The 24,364-nt window shown below is 39.7% G+C and overlaps 1 protein-coding gene across 2 annotated transcripts; it reads right to left on the bottom strand.

Annotated features, from left to right (window-relative positions):
* Positions 1 to 12,978: 12,978 nt before the first annotated feature.
* On the bottom strand, positions 12,979 to 19,658 carry dhcr7 (7-dehydrocholesterol reductase). 2 transcript variants are annotated; one of them, XM_046397820.1, is made up of 8 exons: positions 19,516 to 19,658; positions 18,524 to 18,632; positions 17,219 to 17,441; positions 17,044 to 17,134; positions 16,635 to 16,848; positions 16,259 to 16,463; positions 15,352 to 15,483; positions 12,979 to 14,552 (listed from the first exon to the last, which is right to left on the bottom strand). In XM_046397820.1, the coding sequence occupies exons 2-8, from the start codon at positions 18,628 to 18,630 to the stop codon at positions 14,088 to 14,090; spliced, it is 1,437 nt and encodes a 478-aa protein (XP_046253776.1). In that variant the 5' UTR covers positions 18,631 to 18,632; positions 19,516 to 19,658; the 3' UTR covers positions 12,979 to 14,087. The 2 variants fall into 2 exon arrangements, with proteins under 2 accessions (XP_046253776.1, XP_046253688.1); XM_046397732.1 differs by lacking the exon at positions 19,516 to 19,658 and adding an exon at positions 19,360 to 19,489.
* Between the last annotated feature and the right edge of the window lie 4,706 nt (positions 19,659 to 24,364).

Here is a 24,364-nt window from a genome sequence, read left to right as displayed (position 1 = left end):
GGCTGCTCTCCCATAAGTCTGTGAGGGTTTGTGTCTCGTCTCATGATAATGGCTAACGGTGAATGTGTCCTACTAACAATAGTTGTTGTCAGTGTATCCAGTGACTGATATTGTCATGACTGGTGCTAACAGGCTAACAGGAACACAAGGGATAGGACCCAAGTGCAGACCCCTAAGGCAGAGCTAATGCAGTTCAGTAATATGATTCGCACAAGAAGGTACACAAAGTTTAAAACCATAAGCAGTCCTAACAAGCAAACAAATCTGACAAGGAACAGGTAAGAATCAAAAGTCCACTGAAGAGTCGAGATCCAAAAGAGGCAGGAAACAGGTCTGATGTGCTGCAGAAGAGCAGGACAGAGAAGCTAGAGAGCAAATAATTAATAATAATAATAAGTGTGCTCTTAAGCCGACAATCTGCACAAAATTTCGTTATGCTTGCATAATGACAATAAAGACTCTTGAATCTTGAATCTTGAACATGACTTATCAATCTAACAAGGAGCAAAGGTAGTTTGTTGGTTAAGTCCATTGCCCTAGTTTACTTCCTGTTGCCATGAAAAGCATTATTCCATTTCTCTGGAAAACTCAAGTGGGCTGCATGACATCAACTCTTTGAGGTCTGAGGCAGAGGGTCATCAACAGTGGTCACTCAGTACTGCAGGTCAACATCCTGGTTTGCAGTTTGTTGTAGTTTCTGGTCAGGAGCTGCTGATTTCCAGTATATCAACAGATGTTTTATGTTACTTCAAGGATTTTTGTAATCAAAATTTGAAACCTTAAAAACAGATGCTTGTGATTGAAACAAACAGAAGAAATGTCTGAGGAAAAAATCTGTGTATGTAATAATATCCAGGTAATCAGAGTAATCATACTGAAATTTAATATTTGTCATGCAATAAAATACACTCATGACTGTGCACCATGATTTGTATTTAGAGCTATCCATGTTACTTAATTATCCTGTTTTGGACACCATTTAAGTAATGTTAGTAGCTCGCGCAATAGTGGTTGTTTATGTTATTATGGACTTTAAGGGTCAGAAGAAGAGATGGAGTGCCTCATTGAAAAGCACTGAAGGTTATTGTGAATCTGCAACGCCTACTTTCCCTCTGCTCTCCAATTGGCCTCCTCCTGCATTTCTGTGGTGTTTTTGGTACAAAAACGTTCTGTCACACACTTGGGGTGAAGCAGTCTGACACCAAAGGAGCTGCTCAGTGCTGTCACAGTGTCACATCATATATGTCGAAAGATGGTGGACAATGTTGATTGATTCACATATCAAATATCAATTTTTGATCAGATGTAATTTGTAACATAGTATTTGGTTGCAGCTCTTCGTTGCAGTCCACATAGCTTGATCGAGATTAGATAGAAAATATATATATCAGTGTTAATTCTTATCATGAAGACAGGCAAAGCAATACTTTAGTTGTTTTAAGGAACTCGTGCAACAACTTTGTGAAATCACTTCATAATATAAAGTTTCAAACTTTAAACAGCTATCAAAAGCTTTCAAACAGCTATTAAAGAGTCTGAGCGATACATTTCATCATATCTCCTTTGTGGCTTCCATGTTGGTCCCTCATCAAGACTTAAAATCCTATGACATCCTAACTCAACAAATGGGACCATCTGAAGAGCATGTCAATTGTGCAGATTTTGCTGTTGTTGATACCCAGGGCTTAGGGAAACTGAATGTGCAGAAGCGGAGCTACTAATGAAACATAACACCGGTGTCTACCTGGGTGGGAGGGTCAGGTAAAGCCGGGAAAGTCCGGGGACATAGAGGTGACATCTAAAGGATGGCAGGTCTGAGGAACTGAAGGACAGATGATGGTCAGGAAGAAGTGACTAGCCGATGGAAAGAGAAGAAGACTGTGACAGATGTATCTTATCTGTTGCAGATCTAGGAGATTCACTATAATCCAAAAGCTACTGAAAAACACATCAGTAAGCCTCACTACTGTATGACATGTTCATGTTATGAACATGGGCACTGTAATTTTGAGTCAGTCCCACTTACCCTGTCCTGCTGCTGTATATACTCACTAAAGCTTCAAATGTTTATTAATCCACAGCTTTAAATGGTCCCTCACCAAAGGACCAGTTCCTCTTGTTTCAGTAGTTTCACTAATATTAGAAATCATCATTGTCATTAAAAATCTCAGTGCATACAGTCATACAGAAGACACTCTGAGCTGTTTGTTGTGTTAATCTGATCCTTAATCAGTTCAACCACTGAATGATGTGTATGAGTGAGAAAGAGCGCATAAAGATGGAATTTTATCTCATCCATAGTTACAATTGACACTCATACACTCACAAACACAGTTCATCCAAGTGTATGTTTGTGTCACTTAAATAATACTTTGTTTAGGCAGATAACAGTAGCTAAGCTGCTCAGGTTTACAAGTTATTCTGCAGGTGTTTTACCTAGCAGCTACAGGTGGATCACCACTGCCCTCTGGAGTAGAGCCAACCCTGAACTACATGTAACCCAGGAAAAAGCAAGCTGGACTGAAAGCAGTTTTACATATCGTGGGGGGTTTGTTTGTGACTGCTGTGTGCTTCCTGTTTCCCACTAACAATTCATGTTGGTGTGTTTTAAGCATGACAAGGCCATTCCCTAACCCACAGCATTAAAACTATTCAATTGCATGCGAGCAGTGAGCTTAATTTCTTGACTTCATTAATCTTCTTTAATTGTCCTCTGTCACACACTCACCAATGCAAGTACATGCACTTACACACCCTCCCACTGATCTCACACACACAGACTCCACCCACAGCTCACTTCCAGTAACAGCATTCTCAGTAACCGACTAACCTGTCAGTGTGTACGTGTGTGATGTACTGTGATAGTGTGAATGAGGTGTGTGGATGAAGCTGTAAAAGAACTGGGTGTGGAAATGTGATTGTGTGTGCCAAGAGACTTGACCACCGGAACATGCACACACACACACACACACACACACACACACACACACACACACACACACAGACAGTCATGTATCTATGATTCCATCACTTCTGGGGACATTACATAGCGTTGCATTCACTTCCTGGAGTCTTAACCACCACCTAACCATAACAATAAACATTACTTGCCTAATCCTAACCCTGATCTTAACCAAACCCTAACCTCAGCCTAACCTTAAAGCAAGTCTTCACCCTAATATTTAATGATTTATGTTGTGGAGACTTGCATTTTGTCCCCATAAATAAGGTGAGTCCTCACAATGTGACTGTAACCCTAACCCCCCCGAAGAAATTTTTGTCCCCACAACAACAGGAATATACACACACACACACACACACACAGGAAGGTCTGTGGATGAGCTGGGCAGACAAGACTCAGAATGGACACAGATGGGCACTGTGCCAGCTGGCTGACAGAGGAAACTGGTGTGTGTGTGTTTTAAGTGTGTACAGTATATGTGTGTGAATAAGATATAAAGACTGAGAGCGAGAGAGAGAGAGGTTTAAGAGTGTCGAGAGTGTAGACACAGTCTATACTATAAGTTTACTTTCCATTGTCTTTACTTTCATCTACAACATTTCCTGAATGACCCTGTTTGGATGTGGATATTAATAATGGGGCCTATTCATGGCAGCAGCTGTTTTGACATTAGGCACATAAATCCAGTGACATTCCCTCCATCTAAAAACAGCTTGCCCACAAAGCCCAGCCACCAGATCACCGAGGCAGCCGCTGAATGGAAACAGCATTGAGGCCAGTCTAGCATGACTGGGCAGCATATACAAACATATATACACATATTTCCCCCTTGGCAGTTTTCATGTTCATTATTTTACAGCACTGAATCAAAGTAGATTCAATGTTTTGACACTGACCAATAGAAAAAGACCCTCTTGTGGCAAAGTGAAAACTAGATCTCCAAAGTGATATAAATTAATTAACATATATAAAATTCCAAATATTTGTGTCTCAGGGCATGTCAGTGGACTGCAGTGGTCTACTAATACACTTAGTAGTTGTAACAAGTAGTTGTAAATCAGACTCGAGCTGATTGTCCCCAAAAACTAGGCGAGTATGGAATAAGGTGAACGAGGACAGCAAGAAACTTATGACAACTTTGAAAAAGAATAACTGAAGAGACTGTACATACAGGACATGACACTGTGCAGCAGCTAGCTGGATGCTTTGACAGCTCCCAAAAAAACAAACAAAACAAACTAACAAAAAAAAAAAAACCCTCACGTCATCTCAGCTTTGGCAGAAGTCAGCTTGAAAATGTCTTTCTGATTTTATTAGACTAAAATTGAACTTTTTCTGCAAGAAACTAGCCTAAGCTACCTAGGAATGGTGTCAACAACATAATAATGTCCTGGATTTGCCTGCGTGAATATCCAAACAATAAATTTTGGTTGGATTTGAAAAACGCTGTTCATGATAGGCGTGCAGCTTAATGAAGGCTTAACAATTTTGCAAAAAAGAATGGCAGGAAATTGCAGCAGAACTGATAGAGGCACGTGTGTAAGTCACATCTACGATATACTTTGAGAGGGTGAAATTTTTCTTAAATGTTGCATAACAAAAAAGCATGAAAACTAACTGTCTTCCCTTCTTTCTGCCTCTCCATCTGTGATCATCCTCTGCACATACAGACATACCTGTTCTCACACATATATTCATGTATTATATCAACAAATATTAATCTATTTACAACAACACCACAAATACACTCAAGCACAACTGCATATACAAATAAGCACATGCAGCAAAGTGGGTCAGATTGAAACAAAGAAGAAGAGGGGAAGGGAGTCAGTGGGAGTTTTTTTTTTTTATAGAGATCAAAATTAAATAAACACACATGCACAGTTTTTATTCTCAGGATTTGACAGAGGAATACAATAGCATTGCAGTGCCACTGGCCAGAAAGGAAGTAGGAAGTGGAGAAAGGAAGCACAGAGTGGCTGATGACAGTAGCTTCTACATCCTACAGCTATGCACAGCACAGTTAGGTCACACTAAGAGGAAATTAATTCATTCACAGCTAGTGCTTTGAAAGATTTTGAAACTAATGTTATGACATGTAAAGATCACTAGTATAATACTCCAAGGAATAAACCATTCACAAAGTAGTCTGATTTTCAGTGTAGTGTCTGCCTTCAACCACATTCAACTTATTCCAGTCCAGTCTGAGGAAATGATTTATACACAGCGTCTCCTTCCATCATTATTAATATGCAGACAGCAGCAGCAGCATATTTTAATTAGACAGAGGTTAAAAATATCTTAAATTCGGTTCGAAATGCCTGAATACTTGATCACCTGCACAGCTTCTGGAAGTAGGATTTGGCCACGTTAAACAAAGTGTCTAACAACATCAGAAGAAGAAGTACATTTGTCAGACATCAGACATCTTAGATAGTGATCAGTGGGAAAAGGATTATTGTGGATGGAGGCTCTGTTGGTAGAGTTACAGTATGTTGTCACCCACAGCCAAATTACCATTTTTTTTATTTATTTATTTTTTTGTTTGAGAATCTAAACCATTTTTCAAGGTTATTATGAGTAAAATGTCCCTGAGTCTGAAGGTTAGATACTAAAACACTGTAGAGGATGTTCATAGTACAGTGAGACAGGTTTTGATTGTATCCGTTATTTTTGATGACTATGAGATTGAAGAAGAGGAATGACTTTATTGGGGTTGTTCATCACTTTAGCTATCAGTATTCAGGGTTCCCAGAGGATAAAGTCAAATGTGTTACCCTGAGCACTCCTCTTGTGCCACTATCAGGCCATAAATTGCACTGTCAAACAAATTTCATAATCTCAAAGGTAAATTGCAAAGTAATTAACTCCATTGGCTCAAATTCCCAAGGGTGCAGAGTGAAAAAGTTTTTAAATGTTGGCCCTTAGCATTGCTAGTAAAACATAGCTCTTGGGGAATTAGCCTTCAACAGAAGCCTGCACAGAAAGTGTTGTTTAATATCTATGTATACATCATATGTGGATATGTGGACACATGATTAACACTATATAGGTGCATTGGGACACCTGACCATTATGCTAACAGGGACTTTGGCGACATTGCATTCTAAGTGCATGGACACTGGTGTAGAGTTGATCCTCCCCTTAATGACTGTGGTAGCTTCTCTTGGAAGGCTTTCCGCAGGAGTTTGGAGTGTTTCTGTGGGTCCCCCCCGTACATGCAGTGAAGGGTTTGTGGGGTCGGATACTGATGCTGGATGAAAAGGCCTGGCTCACTGTTGTTCAATGGGGTTGAGGTTGGGGCTCTGTGTGAATCAGTTGGGTTCTTCTTCACTGGATTCAGCCTTCCCCTGGCAGTTGGGTTGGAAGCATTGAATTGTCCAAAATGTCTTGGTATACTGAAACCTTAAAATTTCCCTTCAGTGGAAGTGAGGGACTGAGCCTGACCCATGAAAAACAGTCCCATACCACATACTTTTGTCAATATAATGCATCTTGACACTAAAACATGTGGAGAAGACATGCAGTCAGGCATATAAGACATGTTCAAGGGTCAAGTAAAGAAAAGTAAAGTCCAGTATTTATTCATTATTTTTTATTTGTTTTGTGGGTTTCAGAATGAGTCTTGTGTCTGTGAGTCTGGCAGTACCACAACAGACAAATCCACTAATATGAGGAGTATTAACAACCACTGACTGGTAATGATATTACAGGCTGCTGAGAAGGCAGATATGAGCTGACTGGCTGAAAAGGACACCACTCCTTAGACTGCAGGCTATCATTGAGAGGAAGGGGAGGTAGATGACCTGGTCACAAATGAGTGGGGGTGACAGCATCAGAGGAGGATGATACAGTAACGCAGGAGGAATCATGGAGCATGAGAATACAACAGTTGCAGTACGATGGTGGCTGGGTGGGAGATCAAGGTCAAATTAAGGGTGTGGTGGGCTGCATGTATTAATACTGTCACGCTAAAATCAAAGTGAAGATGCGAATGAATGAGAATGAGCTGTGCAGGGATAAGGTGGTTTATAGACCTACAGAGTTTGGGCGAACTGAAGGGCGTGTATGGGAATAGACCCTTTGTGTGTGGAAACCTATGGATTCACAGTCACTACAGAGCTGTGTCCATCACTCTATACTCTATGCTCCATGGCTATACTGTTCATAAAACGCAACATGTGTTAGCCCTTTATTTCTGGCTCAGTTTCTCTGGCTCGGTATCAGCACTGGAACCGACACGCAAAGGTCAAAACTAATAATGTGGTGAGGAGGAGCTGGGCTCAGCAATAAGATGGCTAGTTGAAGAGACCGAGTATGGAGAGCGGCGTGGTTAACGTGTGAAACAAAGCAAGAAAACACAGCTTGACTGCCAACAACAGGCGGGATTGAACGCTTATGAGGCACATGTGTGACTAAAATGCTGACTTCACACAAGACGCTGTGTAATATCCAACCTCTGGTTCTACTTCAGATAACAGTAAAGCTGAAGGATTGGATCGCTGTCATCATGTATAAGCTATACAGTGCAGCATTTTAATGGTGTGTGATTGTGGTGAGTATGATTGAAGGTAATGGAAGAGTGATTACCCCTTGTGATTTATTAAAGAGAAAGCTATTAGGGGCTTTGTGAGGCACTGCTGCCACTTCAATAATCATTAGGTCCAATTCAGACCAGTCAGCTAATTGGTAAGGGAAAAGTGCATGGCTCATTCAGTATCTCTTTAAGGTTTCACACAGAGTAACTGTGAATCTGCTGAGAGAAGTCAAGAGCCAGAAGGATGCCATAGCATTCGGACATTTTTACTCATCTTATTTACTCACATTGGAAAACAGTTCAGATGAGAGGTGCGGGGACAGCTGAAGTGAAACCTTAGTGCTTGTAAGGATTTCTCAGAAGGGAAGTGTGTCTCAAGTTGCCTAAGAAATTCTTGTCATTTTGACCTTGATTTCCATAGAAAAGTTTTGTTAGTTTTGGTGGGACTTCTCCGTTAATCCACTTGATACGCCACACTCTTAACTGATGAGCAAGTTAAGAGACTGAAGTACATGAAGACTACAAAAAAAGCATCACATAAATAATCGAGATGTTAGAGTTCCCTCTTTGCTGATGTGAAGCCTTTCTGAGTTAAGCTGGAATTATGTTTCTGCTACAAAACACTTGTAATACCACTGCATCATCACAAAGCAGGATGTTTTTTGGTCATAGGCTACTGTCAGTCATTCTGCGCTGTCTGACATTAGTAGGTCAGCGCATGTTAGTTTAATTAGCTAACTAGCCACATATGATAACATCTGCTAGTTACTCTTAAATCGATGGTCGTCAGTAGAAATGAGAAGCTGCGTTTGTTTACCTCTGTCTGAAATGGACCTACCCAAAAAATTACCATACCACCATTTTTATTCACACAACATCTATGCAGTTTTTATTTATATGCAGTTTTATTTATAAAACTGCATAGATGTTGTGTGAAAAAGACAAAGCACTCATTTTATTTTGTTTTGCAACATTCACAAGATTCAACAATTGATCTATTTCTCTGATCATGCTTAAAATAATGAAAACATTTCAGAGTCTTTAATAATTTGGACCTGCATCAGCTTGTACCTCAAGTTACTGTCGGCCACATTTGTTTTTCTATAAATTTCCTGTGTTTTTAGTTGTTTTTTAGATTGTTGGCACAGGGATTCAGGAATGGATGAACATGAGAAGGATGGAGCACCTACCAGAGAGGCTAAAGGTCTATGAAAGTATATCAAGTTGGTCAAACGGATTATCTCTTTTTCTTTCTTTCTTTCTTTTTTCATATTTTTACATCTTAAGTTATATGCCCTTTTGTGTTTTCATTTCTATAATGCAGAGATGTTAACAACAAATCCATGTAACTGTAGCCTCTATGTAGGTACTGCTTAACTCCTTGTTGCACTGATATTATAAAAGAAGTGCTTGTCTAAATGCAAAGGGTGTGTAGACAGTGGTAGGGACGGTAGCACTTCCTCTGTTGACAGGTGTCATTGTCATTGAATGCCATGTAAGCTAATATCCCAAATTCTGCAGTAGGGATAGGCCTGGTGAGGCTGGGGAAATCCAGTCAGAGAGAGTCCTTTGGAGGAGAAACTCTGCCCAGTTTGGCACCTTTGTCTCTGGACTTCAGTGCCAACTAATATCCTCTACCCTACTTCCTACCCTGTGGACAACTGGCTGTCACCGGGGCAATTCTGCCACAAACACCCTCACACGCAAGTGCATGGCTGCCTGTCTCCAACACAACCAAACACATCAAACAAATCCCCTCCCTCTGGAAACTACCCACCTGTTTCTTGTGTATGTGCTATATGTAGCCTATAAATTGCTCAAGATCATATTCACAAGTATCATGCTTGTACTTATGCAGTTCATGGTTTGTATATCTGTGAGCTCAGTGGAAGTAAATTACTCATCCTCCAGTTGTGCTTCCAGGAGTAAACTTCAATGTCACTGATCCCTTAGCATCATTTATAATCCAGTAAACAGAGTAAGTATAACCAGAGACACAGCGACTCCCCTGCAGCTTTGTCAAGCTCAATTTGACTCAGTGTTAGTGGTGTGATTCAAGATGTTCTCAAGTGGAGTCTGACTATCAACACAAGAGTAGTGGAAGGAAGTCAGAGCCTTGACTGGGCAGTTTGGTGCCTGAGCTCGTGCTGTGGCTGCTGATGTGTAAAGAGAAATGCCTCCACGTCTCACAAGTCTTGCTTATATGAGATGTAGCATCTACAACTAATCATTTTTACCACATCAGCTATGGATTTGTGGCATGGCCTGGGAATCCTTTTTAATCCTTTTTAATTCTTTCTCTGCTCCTAATCCTTTTTTAATTCAACTCTCTGTGTGACTTACATGGAGTCAAATCAAAAATGTGGGCACAGGATTCTGTCAGCTTATTTTAGTAGACCCCTTCTCTCAATTTAAAGCCTGTTTCAATATGTCTGGAACAACACAATAGACAACGTTTTTAGAGTTCAGGTGGGACGTGTTGTCTGGCTTCAGGCTAAAGACAGATGCTTTTTGGTCTGGAGCAATAAAGTATACGTTACTTCTAAGTTGACAGGGAACAGATATCTGTCCAAAGTGCTGACTTGCAAAACTATTTCAGCAGTCACAGTATCGTTGGAGCTGACTTTGAACTATTAAAGTCATTAAGTGTTAAACACATGACCTGACTTTTATCTTCAAACAAGTAAGGTTCTTTTTTTTTTTTTTTTATCTGATGATCAGTCTGGCTGTCTCATCAGTCCATTAGCTAATGCGATAGATCAGGCTTGAGGTCAAAGGTCAGTGGAGTGAAAAGGAAGGAAGGAAGGAACATGGGAGAACAAAAAAAGCAAATTGAAGACATGAGTAATGTCCTTTTGTTGTCAGACAGATGTGCCATGAGAGAAATATAGACTGCTGAAGTAAATTAAAACAAAAAGATGTCAGCATGCTAACATGCTCACAATGACAGTGTTAACATGCTCATGTTTAGCATGCTAACATTTCCCAGTTATCATTCAACACAAAGTAAAGCTAAAGCTGATGGTAATGTCATCAGTTCTGCAGGTATTTCGTCATTGCAAAGGTTAAGGTTCCCAACTTTCAGCCCAATCCATTCTTAATTTGTGGAAACATCAGAAACATCAGAAGTCAACTCCAAGGTTAAGCTCAATGAAAAGACAAAGATTGCCAAATTAAATAGGATATATGAAGATGGTGAAAACTTCAAGGCCATCCACCTAACAGTTGTTAAGATATTTCAGTATCAAACAAAGTAGTGGACCAACTGACAGATAGACATTGCCATCCCTAGAGCCTTGTGTGACTAAGGAAAAAAAAGGCTTGAGTAACTTTATTTTGCTGCTAGGGTGTTGAAATGAAAAAATGAGACAAAGACACCTGCAATAAATGTAACCGCCAAACCCAAACACAAGAAGTCAACATTATAATGGCTGGAATAGCTCCTCTGCCACCAATCACAAGCAGCCTGTCTACCTAACCTCACCCACCACAACGTGATTATTAAGTCCACCGCAGCCTGGAATGCTCTTTAGAGGTCTGCTGTACTTTATGGTACATGTGAATTGTCGGTGCCCGCAATTTGCTGACAAATCATGTGCTTTCCTCCCTCAGAGGTGCCCCTTTCCTCCTGGCTTGCGGCTCTCACCCACAAGGCTCTTACCCCCCAAAGTTCCAATAAAAAATAATTTGGCCCACAGGGAAATCAAGCCAACTTTGGCTTAAGAATGACACTCCAAAAATCCCATTGTGCTTTCTATACATTACTTTCTATTACTCCCTCTGTCTTTGCCTCTCATTTTCTCTGCCACTCATTCAAACTCCCCACTCTCCTACGGCTATGAATTTCTCTGTGACCCCCACCTGCCCCTCATTGCAGATGAATGTGTGGCTGCGAAAGAGGGCTTCCACAATATCTTTATTGTGCACATTGAATATTTATATGGATGGTTGCATGATCCCTGCTCACAAATTCAATAGTCTAGCTTTTAGTGTCGTCACAAAAGATCATCCCTTTCTTCAGATTTCCATCTCTTTCACAGAGAGCTATTTGTGAAGTGGGTTATGAGTGAAGCATACAGTGGAGCCCCTTCAGTCTCCCGCAACATGTCCTTGAATTCAGGGATAATTTGAGAATCAATTAACCTTAAAAAAAGAATGAACGGTAATTTGGTTCGATGTAATGCAATGCAATGAATCTGGTGCATATTGCATTAGCTTTGAACAAAGGCAAGGGGAATCAATAAGTCTTCCATTATCATAACTGATTTACATCTGTAACTTGTATCATTACACTGACAGGAGACCTATTGATGGTTAGGTTCAGGGAGTAGGCCGGTGCTTACATGGCATATGGCAATGGCAATGTCTTGTCTATGATCAACCTTAAAATGTATTTGGGATGTGATAACAAGATGGCAACATTGTTAATTTGAAAAAAAAAAAAAAAAAAAAAAAATCATCCATTAATCCCTGACAGTCTTACTACGTAAGTCCATAACAATTGTGCTATAGCTTTCAATCATATCACTTGATCTTCATCAGTAAAGTCAGTCATTTCCTTTTTATTCCTGATCACTTCAAGAACTTCTCATCCATGTTAGCTTAAAAACTGAGATTGAAATTTTTGAGAATCAAACATTTTTGGCCTTAGAAACAGAAACTGAGAAAAAAAATCTCACCACACGGTCAATTTAGAAGCTATGCAGCTTTTGATCATACTGCATGATGTTCATTGGCTGAAATGTATATTTTCACTGTGATGTTGTTCAGTGCATCTTTTTTAGGTGTTGAAACTTTTCTTCAGTCACCACTTACTCATCTGAATGGTTTTATTTTCCTTTGTTATATAAACTACTGCTGAGTGAGAGGTAGTCATTTGCTTTGCCTAAGAAGGTTACCTGTAGTTGCAACTAATGTAAATAATATTACTTTTGTTTGGTGTGCCTAGATTCTACACACTCACTCCTGCCTGAATAATTATACAGAATCCATGCTTTCAGATAAACCCACTACAATACAAACACAGCTCTTTATCTGACCATTGGGATTGGCTGTCTTCTGCTGCCCCCAAGTGTTGAACGTAAAAAATGACAGCAAGGGCACAGTGGTGTGAGCTGAAAATATGTTATATCCTATTGATACTCTTGTGTTAATAACTTTTACCGTCACTTTCACAAACATATTTGGATTTTCAAAAATCACTGATTCACTTAGGATCCTTCTAGTTTTGCTCTTTGGGCAATATAGCTGTGGAATCTCCTGCCTGGGGATCTCAGACAGATAAAGTTCTGGATCTGCTACTTTGTTTTTGAATGGTGCTGTAGCTTACTTACTTAGCAATATGATACGCATAATAACAGTTGTTATTATTATTATCCTGGCTTATCATTAAAATGAGAGACTATCACAAGAACAGAAAATGCAACTTGTGTTAAATTCAGAAGAAGTGCTGTAGGCAGATCAAAATAAAAAAAAAAAGTCAGAGCAAAATTGTATGTTTATTTTGCTAATTTATGAAAGGCAGTCCTGGTATAAGGAAATAAAAACAAACAAAAAATGTGATGGTTATACATAGAAAAATAATTCTATCAGCACAGAGTTTACACATGGCTAAACTCTGAGGCAACAAGTTGCTTTAACACAAAGCAAATACAATGATGCTAACATGTACTGGTTAAGTTTAAAAATGTTGTACAAACTAAATGAACATCAGAAAGCGCTGTTCCTTGCTATTACAAATTAGACAACCTCAAGTCCTTCAAAACTTGAAAATGACACTGAATAAATCTGAGCTCTCGGACAACCTTTATAAAACGAGGACAAAACTTTTTAGGGAAGTGGGTCTCCTCACTGGAGCAAATAATTACATTTGGTCCAATAAGCCAATACAGCAGCAACAACAGATGAAAGTCAATATCGATTAATACATGTATCAGTTTTTCCATTCACATTTACTCTGTAATTCTGATTTAATGCCAAATATGCCAAAGATAATGAATAGACCCTACCACAAAATGGTTAAGTGCCATTAAATTGCTTATTTTTCAGAGTAATAGACAAAACACCCCAATGTGTCAAATTTACAATGAAACAGAAAAATGTCATATTCTCATAATTGAGAAACCAAGTAGTATTTTTCTTGATAAATGACTATCAAGCTGCTAAATTAATTAAGTTACCAGATAACCCATTCACTGCTGCATTATGGGAATGTCATTGCATTGTGCAGTCATAGACGGCACTCCACTATAGAACTGAGGTGTTCCAAGTTGTTTAGTCAAAGACATAATGTACTGTGCTTAAAAATGTGTCGGCTATGTTAAAAGGTTCCAGCATAGGGAAAGCAGCAGACTTGTGCATCAAACTGCCTTCACCGCAGCACAGACTTAAAGCAATAAACTGAAAGCTGCCTGCATATACACGTGCGCAGCAGTCTATACGTGCTCTAGAAACACATACAAATTGGTGTGTTGTATTCTTGAGATGTATAAAACACATGCACGCACACACACACATACCCCTACACCTACCTCATATTTATCTTGCTACCTTATCCCAATTTCATAATTCCTGTATCTATCCTCCTCTCTAAAACACCCAAGGAATTAGGCGGTAAGGCACAGCATCTGTGTAGCGTTTCCAGTCCTTGCCATACTTGCTGCTGCAGCGGTGCTCATCGCGCACACAGCGATGGACCAGCAGAATGGTCATGTAAACGATGTAGAAGTATGGGAGCATGTGGCCGAAGCCACAGGCAGCACAGTAGGCCAGGGACCCCATCAGGTCACCGGTGTAGTTGAAGTGCCGCGCCACACCCCAGAAACCTGATGTCAGGAGCTTGCTGCGGTGGACGCCGCCATCAGTGGAGCGGTACGAGCACTCGATGTACGTTGGCTTCCGGCCCCAGATGGAGCAGGAGCCCTCAGTGCTTCGGAACAAGTCCTTCTGGTGGTTGGTGGAGCGAAAGATGTAATACCCAACAAGGCCAAGCAACAGGACAGCCAGGGCATGGGAGTTCAAGAGCTGGACTGGATGGTACACCAGGTACAGACCCTGAAGAGCCAAAGCACATTTACACTTAGTGTTGGTTAAATGAATCTATTATTTACATGTCCATGCTGGACTGTAGCATACACTCACACTTCCTATTTTTTTTTTTTTTTTTTTTAAATTTAGCTTCATTAAGGTGCTTCAGTTTTAAAGCTTAACTAGAAAGAAAATGTGTACACAAGATTTGACTTCAATAGACAGTTTTGCATTGTGACATTCCTCTATGCTTTGTTCTGATAACAGAGACCACTTGTGAGACCATTTCATATCAACAGTATAGTTAATACTGTGTGTGTGTGTGTGTGTGTGTGTGTGTGTGTTGACAGACTGTTGAAGACTGATGAAAAAGTGTAGTTTTGTAGCATTTTGAGACAATTAGCATCACACACATCACACGCGCTCACCTTTATGAGTTTCGGGAAGGTGGTGAAAAAAGTTAGTTGTGAGCCCTGCACTGTAACTCCCATTTATTCTTTGCTTAAATTTCTATTCACAATTGTCTTTTCTAAATATTGACACATCTTTGCCATCCCAAACGACAGCAAACCTGCGTTAAGGCCGTTACTGGCTGGCGTTAAATATTATATGTTGTAACGTGTAGAATAACGGAGTTGAATAATGACGCTTCTGACATTTGTACCCAATCCTCCTTACATACCAATGTTCTGAAATCTACAGCATAATCCAGTGTATTTTTGCTGTTTCACTAATTCTAATAATGTGTTACTTGCAAAGATAACCATGTATATTCAATTATAATGTGCATGGAATAATAAAATTATGATTCTCGTATATGTACAACCTGCAGTGTGTAGAGGTAGGGCAGCCACACACAGTCACCCCAGCCCAGATACCATCCAAAGTGGTCATGGCAGATATCAATGGTCTTCAGGTACCACGCCTCATTCCAGAAGAAATCCAACACATAAATGGCCTACAATAAAACACAATGTTACAGTTATTATCATGGACTCATGGAGCACTGTTTAAAAAAAGACTTCAGAAGCTTCAGAAAACATTTAATAAAGTCAAAGACTGAACATAAACAGTAATCTTTAATAAGGTTGGATATCAGCACTGATCTCCAATAATATTAAAAAAGCTTCACCACTTATAAATATTTAAAAAAAATAAAACAAAACTGTGCCATCCCATGGAGCAGATCCACTTCAGTGATTATTTTGAACACAGACATGACAGAAACCGAAAGTCTGCTTACTAATTAATCTCCACTATTTGTGTTGAAAGGTCAGCAGCCCAGTAACTGCAGACAACTGGCTAGCTAGCATTAGCTGGCAGGGACAGACTGAACAAAGTCCAATCCACACACCCATTTTACACATCGTGCAGCCCCGACTGAACCACTTTACAGTAACTATGTGCTGCACACAAATAATATTTAACACAGATGAACCTGTTGACTGAGAAAAGGCGCAAATATTGATCTTGGGATTATAAGAAAACTTATTTAGGTGAAAAATGCTAAACAGCATGCAACATACAGCCTACAGATGAGAATTATGAGGTTATACATGATGAAGGTTGAAGAATCAATGCCAAAATGAGGCAACTGAGTTTCACATAACTGACAATTTCTAATATCTCTTGGTATGTTTCCATTTTGCAGCACTACTGCTTCCACACAATCAGCACACACCAATCAACAGATATCCATCCATCCATTAAAATCCATCCTTATTAGACCATACCTGCAATACGTTTACAAGGATCATGGAGTTGGTGACATGGCCGTACAGTTCCTGCTGCTTGGCCATGTAAGACAGATTGATGAGAGTCCAGGCTATAATGCCGGGTCGGCCATTGAAGAAAAGCTTGAAGTCAAACCACTTGCCGATGCGTGGGTTGAACTCAATGCCCATCATGTAGTCATAGAAGACGTTCCCAGTGAACTTGCTGTCGGATCAAGGGAGACACGTTGATGTTTGTGGACTTATATCTAGTACATAACTAGTCGGCCTGAAAGCGCACTGTGTACGTGCACTGTGGCACTGTGTAGACACAGAAAATGTTTCTGTTGTAGAAATCTTGACTTGTCACCCCGTCGCATATTTTATCACCACTCACCAGTCTTCAGAGTTTGTGGGGAATAGGTAGGCCTTTATGAAAGCAAAGGTGGACACAGCATAGCCCAGGATGTTAGCACACCACATCAGGGGGATCCAGTTGTCGAAGATGATGGTGGGAGAAAACCAGTGGAAATAATAGGCATTGGCAAACCACAGAGCATGAGTGATGAGCCAACACTGCAGCCCATTGATCTCATACTTGTTGATCAGGCCTACAGAATGAATGTGGAAACAACACAGGATTTGAAGAGATAACATCTACATGCTGGTTTGATGATGAATGTTAAAAAAATTAAACAGGAATCAAACGTTTTGTTGTCAATCTCTCCAAAAGCATCGAGTCAGACTGTTGTCATACTTCAGTTGAACAAATGTTGTGGATTGATGTGTGTGCTTGTGTTAATTACCAGCAGGAGTTCGTGCTCCGCCCTGAACTCCACCGAGATAGCCAGGAATAAACTTATGAACGACATCAGGAACACACATATACAGGAACACCTAAGGGACAGCACAGCTTGTAACTTGCTGACATTTTCCAAGAGCTGAAGATATTATTAGGTATTTTATACTTAGTATTTTTACCTGGAAGGTCACCCAGATGGCATATATCTTGGCAGCTGACCAGGTGAAGGTTGCTGTCCGGTTCCAGATGGTGAGCAGCGTGGTCTTGCCACTGAACAGCTCAAACACAGGCTGGCTCAGGGAGCACTGGTACTGGTCACAGGCCATCACAAAGTAGAAGACAATGAAAGGGGCAAAGCAAAGGAGGCCAAGCACGGAAATCAGGGAAAACCAGTCCACCTCCCTGAGGATGAGTCAGATAATCAAGCTGTGGTTGAGAACAAATGATCCACTTGAACTCACACCTTGTATTTCTCTAAATGTATACGGTGTGAGGTCATACTGTTAATTGAAAATTAACTCAGTGTAACAGATTTCTTCCCGGGACCTGCAGTCTTTCAGCCTTTTTAATTCATGCATTTCATACAAAAGTGATTCCATCCTGCATATAGCTAAGACTAGTCACTACATGCTGCACAGTAGAGGACTTCCTTACAGTGTGTATGCAGCTTATCTACACACACTCTTCCATGTCACAACAGAGATCGTTTGTTAGGGTGTGGAGGGTTGTCAAAACACCGGTGGCCTCCACTCAGCACTGTGCCAGAGGGCATCATGCCTAGATACAAATGAAGCGGAGAGGCTGCTGCCGCTCTGCTAACACACTTGCTCACACTCGCTAAGCCTCCTATGTAGACACAGTGTTACAGTGAACATTTCAGCACAGGCGTAGCGCTTTCAGCTGTCTCAGTGAATCAGCTTGCTCAATATGAGAGTCCTTTAATGAAGCTTATTACGTTCATCTGTGCTTGTCAAGTTCACATGTTCCCTTCATAACCTGGGACTTTAACCTTCTGTACATTTAGATACAAGTTGACCCCTACTAAGAACATACTGTATACACTAAATCTCTTGTGTGTAAGACTAAATACAAACTTCAAGTGAAAGATAATTTTACGCGCAATACTGCAACACAGAAGCAACTAGTGAGAAATGGGATAAACATAATGTAATGATAGCACGATAAAATGATCTTTCCTGATTTCTGCCATACATGCTGAAAGCACCTTCAGTAGAGACGACATCAATGCAATATGTTCTCATTTTGATTTGGTTAAGCCCTAGTTACAGCCAGAGCCACATAGGGCTGGGGTTAACCCACCCTAAAAGGCACCAGTTAATTTGAATTTTAAATGTTTTGATACCCTGACACAGTAACCGTGAGCGTGAACTAGCTTTGATGAGTGGTTTCTGAGAAAGCTGCAACTATCAATATCAGAGCACAGCACATTTTGAATGGACACTGCACTGGTAATATGAACTCACCATGCTCTTCCCCACTGAGCCGGCTGTGCCGTCTGTTCAGATGATTTCCCATTGGCACTGTGCTGGGTTCGTCTTCTGGTGGCCTCCATGGCCACTGCACCTTTCATTTCTGGAGAAAGGTCAGGTTATCAAGATCAGTGGTGTGGCGGCCCATTGTACTTTGTACACTACAACATTTCTTTTCAGATAGTGCAACATACAGTGGTATTCACCAAATGTCTAAGTAACAGATGCAGAATAATAATAATTAAAAAGAAGAATAAAGAATAGCACATTTTCTCATAGATTGTGTGTCTCTATGAGTGCCCTCTTTTAACAAATTCTAAAAAGTTTAAGTGTTACCACAGGTCAAAGCTTAGCTGTAGTTTAGCTCCACAAGAGAAACTTTTATGAACAGATAATGGATTAATTGAGGGATTTAAAGTGCGCGTCCTTGGAGATAACAAACAGGGCCGAGAGCGGAGGTCGGCTTGATAAAGCTAACAAGTGGAGCAGGCCCATGATGCAACCGGATTTATTCAGCTGTGGTATACAATTTAGTTTTCTGTAAGACACACATACACAAGTGAGCACACTAAAGCTACGGGAACAACAGAACTAACGAGCTACTAAGTGCTAATTTGCATGTTCATGTTCTGTGCATGTTTAGCATGTTTTCTTCAGCAGCTCAGTCCCACGGATGGAGGGACTAAGCTGGAGGGAGGGGACCAACCCACCGTTGCATAACAAAATCGACACATTTCAGTCTTTTCTGAGTGCATGTTCAGTAAACTCAATTACACAACGTGATGTCTCTAGCACGTGATTTACACTGATGCTAAATTACCGTGAATTACCTTCAATAACATCAACCGTGAGTAAATATTCTTTGCATCCTGAGCGATGCCTCTTAAATAGCATGTCGACACGTTGGACATCCGTGAATGTAAAACACGGTTTATACCGGATAATAATCGTGCTACAGATGCACTAATCTACTGAAGCTCACTCACCCGTATGTAACTGCACTGCCAGGCAGACAGAGACACAGCCAGCAACTGTCGCTTTACCTCCTGCTTCAGGTGCCGCTAATCATGTAACAGCTGGAGAAAAGTCACCCTACTGTCTGAGGCTCCGCCCATAACGCCACTACGTATTAAAATTAAACCAATGGTATTCAGGCAGGGGCGGGTCGGGGAAAATGAACTCGTCTTTGATTGGACAATACTAACTGGAGCCACCAGCATCTGACGAGTTCTGCTGTGGTTGAATGGTTAAGTCAGAGCAAAAAGTAAACTGGAAACATTACGAAAGAGCTGTCGGTATGATCTCATTTGTATGTCCAAACACTGGCCTGTGCATCCAGAGTTTTTGTAGGAGATGTCTACGTTACGGTATTATAATTCATAAATGCATAAAGACAGTTACAGACGTCAGTATTGTTTCACTGTTGTTTCCTGCATTTTACAGACAACAAAAATTTAATTTAAAGTCACTCGCTTGAAATCAGCCGATGGTTGTGTCTTGTCTGTAACCTACAGAAATGAATGTCTGAAAAAGGCAATATTGTTCCATCTTTTTTGCCCTTCAATTCTGGGTAGCCGGTCAATAAAAAGAACAATTTAATTTTGCACAGAATGTTGAACAGAAGTTCTTGAGACATGTAGCACTTTGTGTAATGAGTGAGTATTGTAAGCACTAACAAAGCTGATTTGCCATTAGGAGAGCAGGTAAAATTTGGTAAATCTTATCTACAAAGTCATACAAAAACAGACAAAAGTATTTGGACATGTGACCATTACACCAACATGGACTTTACTGGTATCGCATTCTAAATACACAGACAGCTTTGCAGCTATAGCAGCTTCCACTCTTTTTGGAAGGCTTTCCACAAGACTTTGTGTTTCTGTGGGAATTTTTGTCCATTCATGCAGTAGAACATTTGTGAAGTCAGACATGTTGAATGAAAAGCCTTCTGTTCCAGTTAGATAGATACATACTTTATTCATCCCTATGGGGAAATTCGATTCAGTTCATCCTAATGGTGTATGATGGGGCTGAGGTCAGGACTCTGTGTGGGCCAGTCAGGTTCTTCCACACCAAACTCATCCAACCATGTCTTTATGGAAGTTGCTTTCTGGAATAGAAAAGTTGAAGCATAGCATTGTCCAAAATGTCTTGGTATGCTGAAGCATTAAGATTTCCCTTCACTGGAAGAAAGAGGCTGAGCTCAACCCCTGCAAACAGCCCCATCCCAAACTTTTGTGTATATAAATAATTCTAAGTGTTTCAATTTAGTACAGAAATGTTTAGAGGAAATCAGACCATCTTAATCTACGGTATACATACTAATCAACATACAATATCAAATTATTCAAAAGAGTGAAGTACCTTGAACCAAAGCAGACATTTCTAGCACAAGATGTGACAGTTTACCTTTGCTACTGCAAGCAAACTGTTGCTTGAAGAACTGTCTACTGTGTAGTCTGAATGAAATGAAAGTTATATTTTATTTTCCATGACATATTGTGTATAGTTGTCAAAGGTGAGGGCTATGTTAGGAAGGTATTTTGGAGTTTCCAGTACATGTACATAAATTAACCACTAGAGGGTAGTACTTGGATATGATATAAACAATCACTTGTTTAAAATGAAATAAGTTACAGTTGTTGTATGGGTCGAGTGGGAAAAACTGATCAAATATTGGACAAGTCCACCACCACCATCATCTGCATGGCAGAAGTGCATTTTATGTCTATTTTTCATTCTGAAATGTTGTGATAATTTAAACAGAGCATAGAACTTGCTCTTCATGTATGATTACAGTAATCTCTGAACTCGGTTTATTCTCCTGGGAAAGCTTATGCAGGAAGTTGGTTCTCCCAGCTGAATTGTCAAAGCTGCTAAAATATGCTGAAATATGAAACAGAGCATTTTCTGGCAGCCTCCACCTACAGGAAATATCAGTATGTTAAGATCTTTTGCAACCTGCAGGGCCTGACTGTTGTGATGCTATGAATAGAAGTTGATGGCAGGACCGAGCTGTAGATATGCCCCTTTGTGCGACCTTTCTGGATCTTTTGAAACTGATCTCTCTTCAGCCGATCTATAAACCATGAAACACCAGTGGGAACAAGTTGGGCTGGATTTTCAAATGATGGATTCTTGGGCCAAACCACAAGCAAAAGGAAATGGTTGACTCTTAAATGTTATTTCTTCAAAGGAAAAAAAAAATATTTGCATGAAGAAATCATGTTATTTTACAGGAATACTCAGTATTTGGGGGAAAAAAATGCATTCTGTTAACTGTTGTTTACCATCATTAAACAGTTAAATGACTTTCTTAACAGAACTGAACACTATCTAAAACTGTTGGCCCAAATCTCAGTATCACTTCAATATGTAAGAAAAAATGATACAGAGAAGGAGAGAAAATACTGTTTATTAATATTCACCTTTGGACTGTGCTGAAATTTGAACAGTTGATTAGGGACATGTTGTCTTCTTTACTTGCCCTAATATTGGAAGTGCGGATGAATTCCTATCTCATTACTTGTGTTTTTTTGGTGCCAAGTTAGAAATTCCCCCATCATATTATCCCCTTCATGTAGTCGGCACCAAACACACTCTTAAAGACCCCAACCCTGCTGGGTAAAAACTGTGACTCACTGGACAGTATCAAAAAGGTTTGAAGTGTATTTAAGAATCAGATTCAGATTCGGAATCAGAATTAGTTTTATTGCTACGTATGTTTACACATTCAAGGAAATTGTGTTGGCAGAAGGTACGAACACAAAATACAAGTATAGAATTAGAAAGGGAATTACAATATTTACAGTCAGGAAAGTACATACAGTGAGATGGCTGGAATTTTTTTTTTTTTTTTTATAAAAAACTGGAAGACCAGGAGTGAGCGTTATTGTAATGCTTTAACAGACTGTAGAGTACATGTTAATGTAATGTATAATGTAATGTCCTTACACTAATGTTAAGAGGATATCGCCAAATTCTTTAGCTGAATTAAGTAAAAGGAAGTCGTACTTTTTTTCATCCTGCATCATCAACTGACCTTCGTCTTTCTCTTTTTCTGTTGTTGGTTTACGACACTCTGCTATGTCTATTTATCTCTTTCCTATCCCCCCTCTGTGATTCCCCTTCTTTTATTGTTTTCTACTTTTTTCCTCTGTCTGTGTCTCTACAGTCCTTGATCTCTTTCTCTTTTTTCCATTCCTCTTTTCTATACTCTTTGATCAGTCGCCTTGTTGCTATGCTGTATTCAGACAGTATGATGTATCTGGGCCAAGACGCAGACATCTGTGCTTCACAATACTGTATGTCTGAGACAAAGAAGAGATTTTGTATTGTTGGCACCTTTTGTTACCTTGTATAATTTAGAATTTGAGGTAAAAATGTACCAGTTTGATCTCATTTATAACACTTTTGGTAATTTGTTTAACATTTTGGGAGTCCTTTAAATGTTCGGTTTATATCCATGCTTCTTACGATCCACAGCTAATTATGTAGTAATGGTATAGCCTTTAATGTTTCATACACTTTATATTGTCCCATTTTTAGCATTTCAATTTCTAAATATAAAAATTACCCGTGAGTGATAATGCAAAATGTTGATTTAAAAGATTATTTGAGTGTCTGAAATCTCAATTTACTTCCCACAATAGAGAGGGTTACTGAGTGTGTACCATGTAGATCAGAGCACAGCTCTGGTGTGTCCTTATTGGTTAAACTTCACTGGTTTAACCAATAAAGTGGCCACTTTCTTGAATTTGAGAATGCTATGCTGTACAGAGTATAAGGTGCATTTTAAACATGGATGAGGAAACCTAAGACAAAACATTAGCTATAGAAGGGAATACTATAAAGCTACATGTTTGCTCATTATATGTCTATTTTTGTGATAGGCAGGCCTCTTCTTCCAGTACTTTTCAAGGGTTATTCCACCGAATAGGTTGATCAATGGAATATAATGTTATTACCCTGTGCATTTGTGTGAACATTATAAAAAGAGCTGGCAGTGGTGTATGGGGTGTGTGTGTGTGTGTGTGCGTGTGTGTGTGTGTGAGGGGGGTGCAGGTTCCCCAACAAATCTCACCCTAATCAGCTCCCCTGGGATAGTGCATGTGTGTCTGTATGCATAAGAGTGTACGTAAGTACGTAAAATATTCTGAATCTATGTACATTGTGTATACATGAGCTACTAGGATTGTGCATATTAGTGTGTACATCCTTTTGTTGGTGTTTAAGTGTCTTATGAATGTGAAGGCCATGCTGTATCAGATATGCAGGGCAACGTGGTTCTTAAATAATTTACTATAAATGAAAGTGAAAAATATAATGAAAGTGAAATATTAATGAGAAGATCCTCTCTTCTGTCTGGGCAGCTAGCACTAGCACACTAGCAAAGTGATATCCAGTCAGCTGATAATATGAGAGCAGGAAGATTTCCTTCTTTAGCTTGTCCTGAAACTGGCTAGAATATGGGATTGACAATAAAGCTTTATTCATTCAAGTTTGGACCACTGTAACAAACTGCAGTTAACTGCATGAAACCAAACTACTGCTTGGATGGATCTTTGTATACTGACATTGTTGTGCGAGACAAATGTTTTATTACACATTTCGTCCTTGTATTTTTGACTCTGAAGAATCACTGAATCTAAAGCAAGCCTAATACAAGGTTATGTATCATTTGAGCCAGGAACGGCAAGATCATGATGTCATGGGAAAGTCATATTTAGGCTACTGAATGAACTTGATAAATCAATAAACATAACATAATTATGGCAATTAGACAAAAATACATATCCATAGTAATTTTACAAAATAAGACACAGATCACTTTTG

This window comes from Scatophagus argus, chromosome 1 (assembly GCF_020382885.2).
Source record: "Scatophagus argus isolate fScaArg1 chromosome 1, fScaArg1.pri, whole genome shotgun sequence".
NCBI lineage: Eukaryota > Metazoa > Chordata > Actinopteri > Scatophagidae > Scatophagus > Scatophagus argus.
The sequence above is the reverse complement of the archived record's forward strand: the minus strand, read 5'-3'. Positions and strand labels throughout refer to the sequence as shown.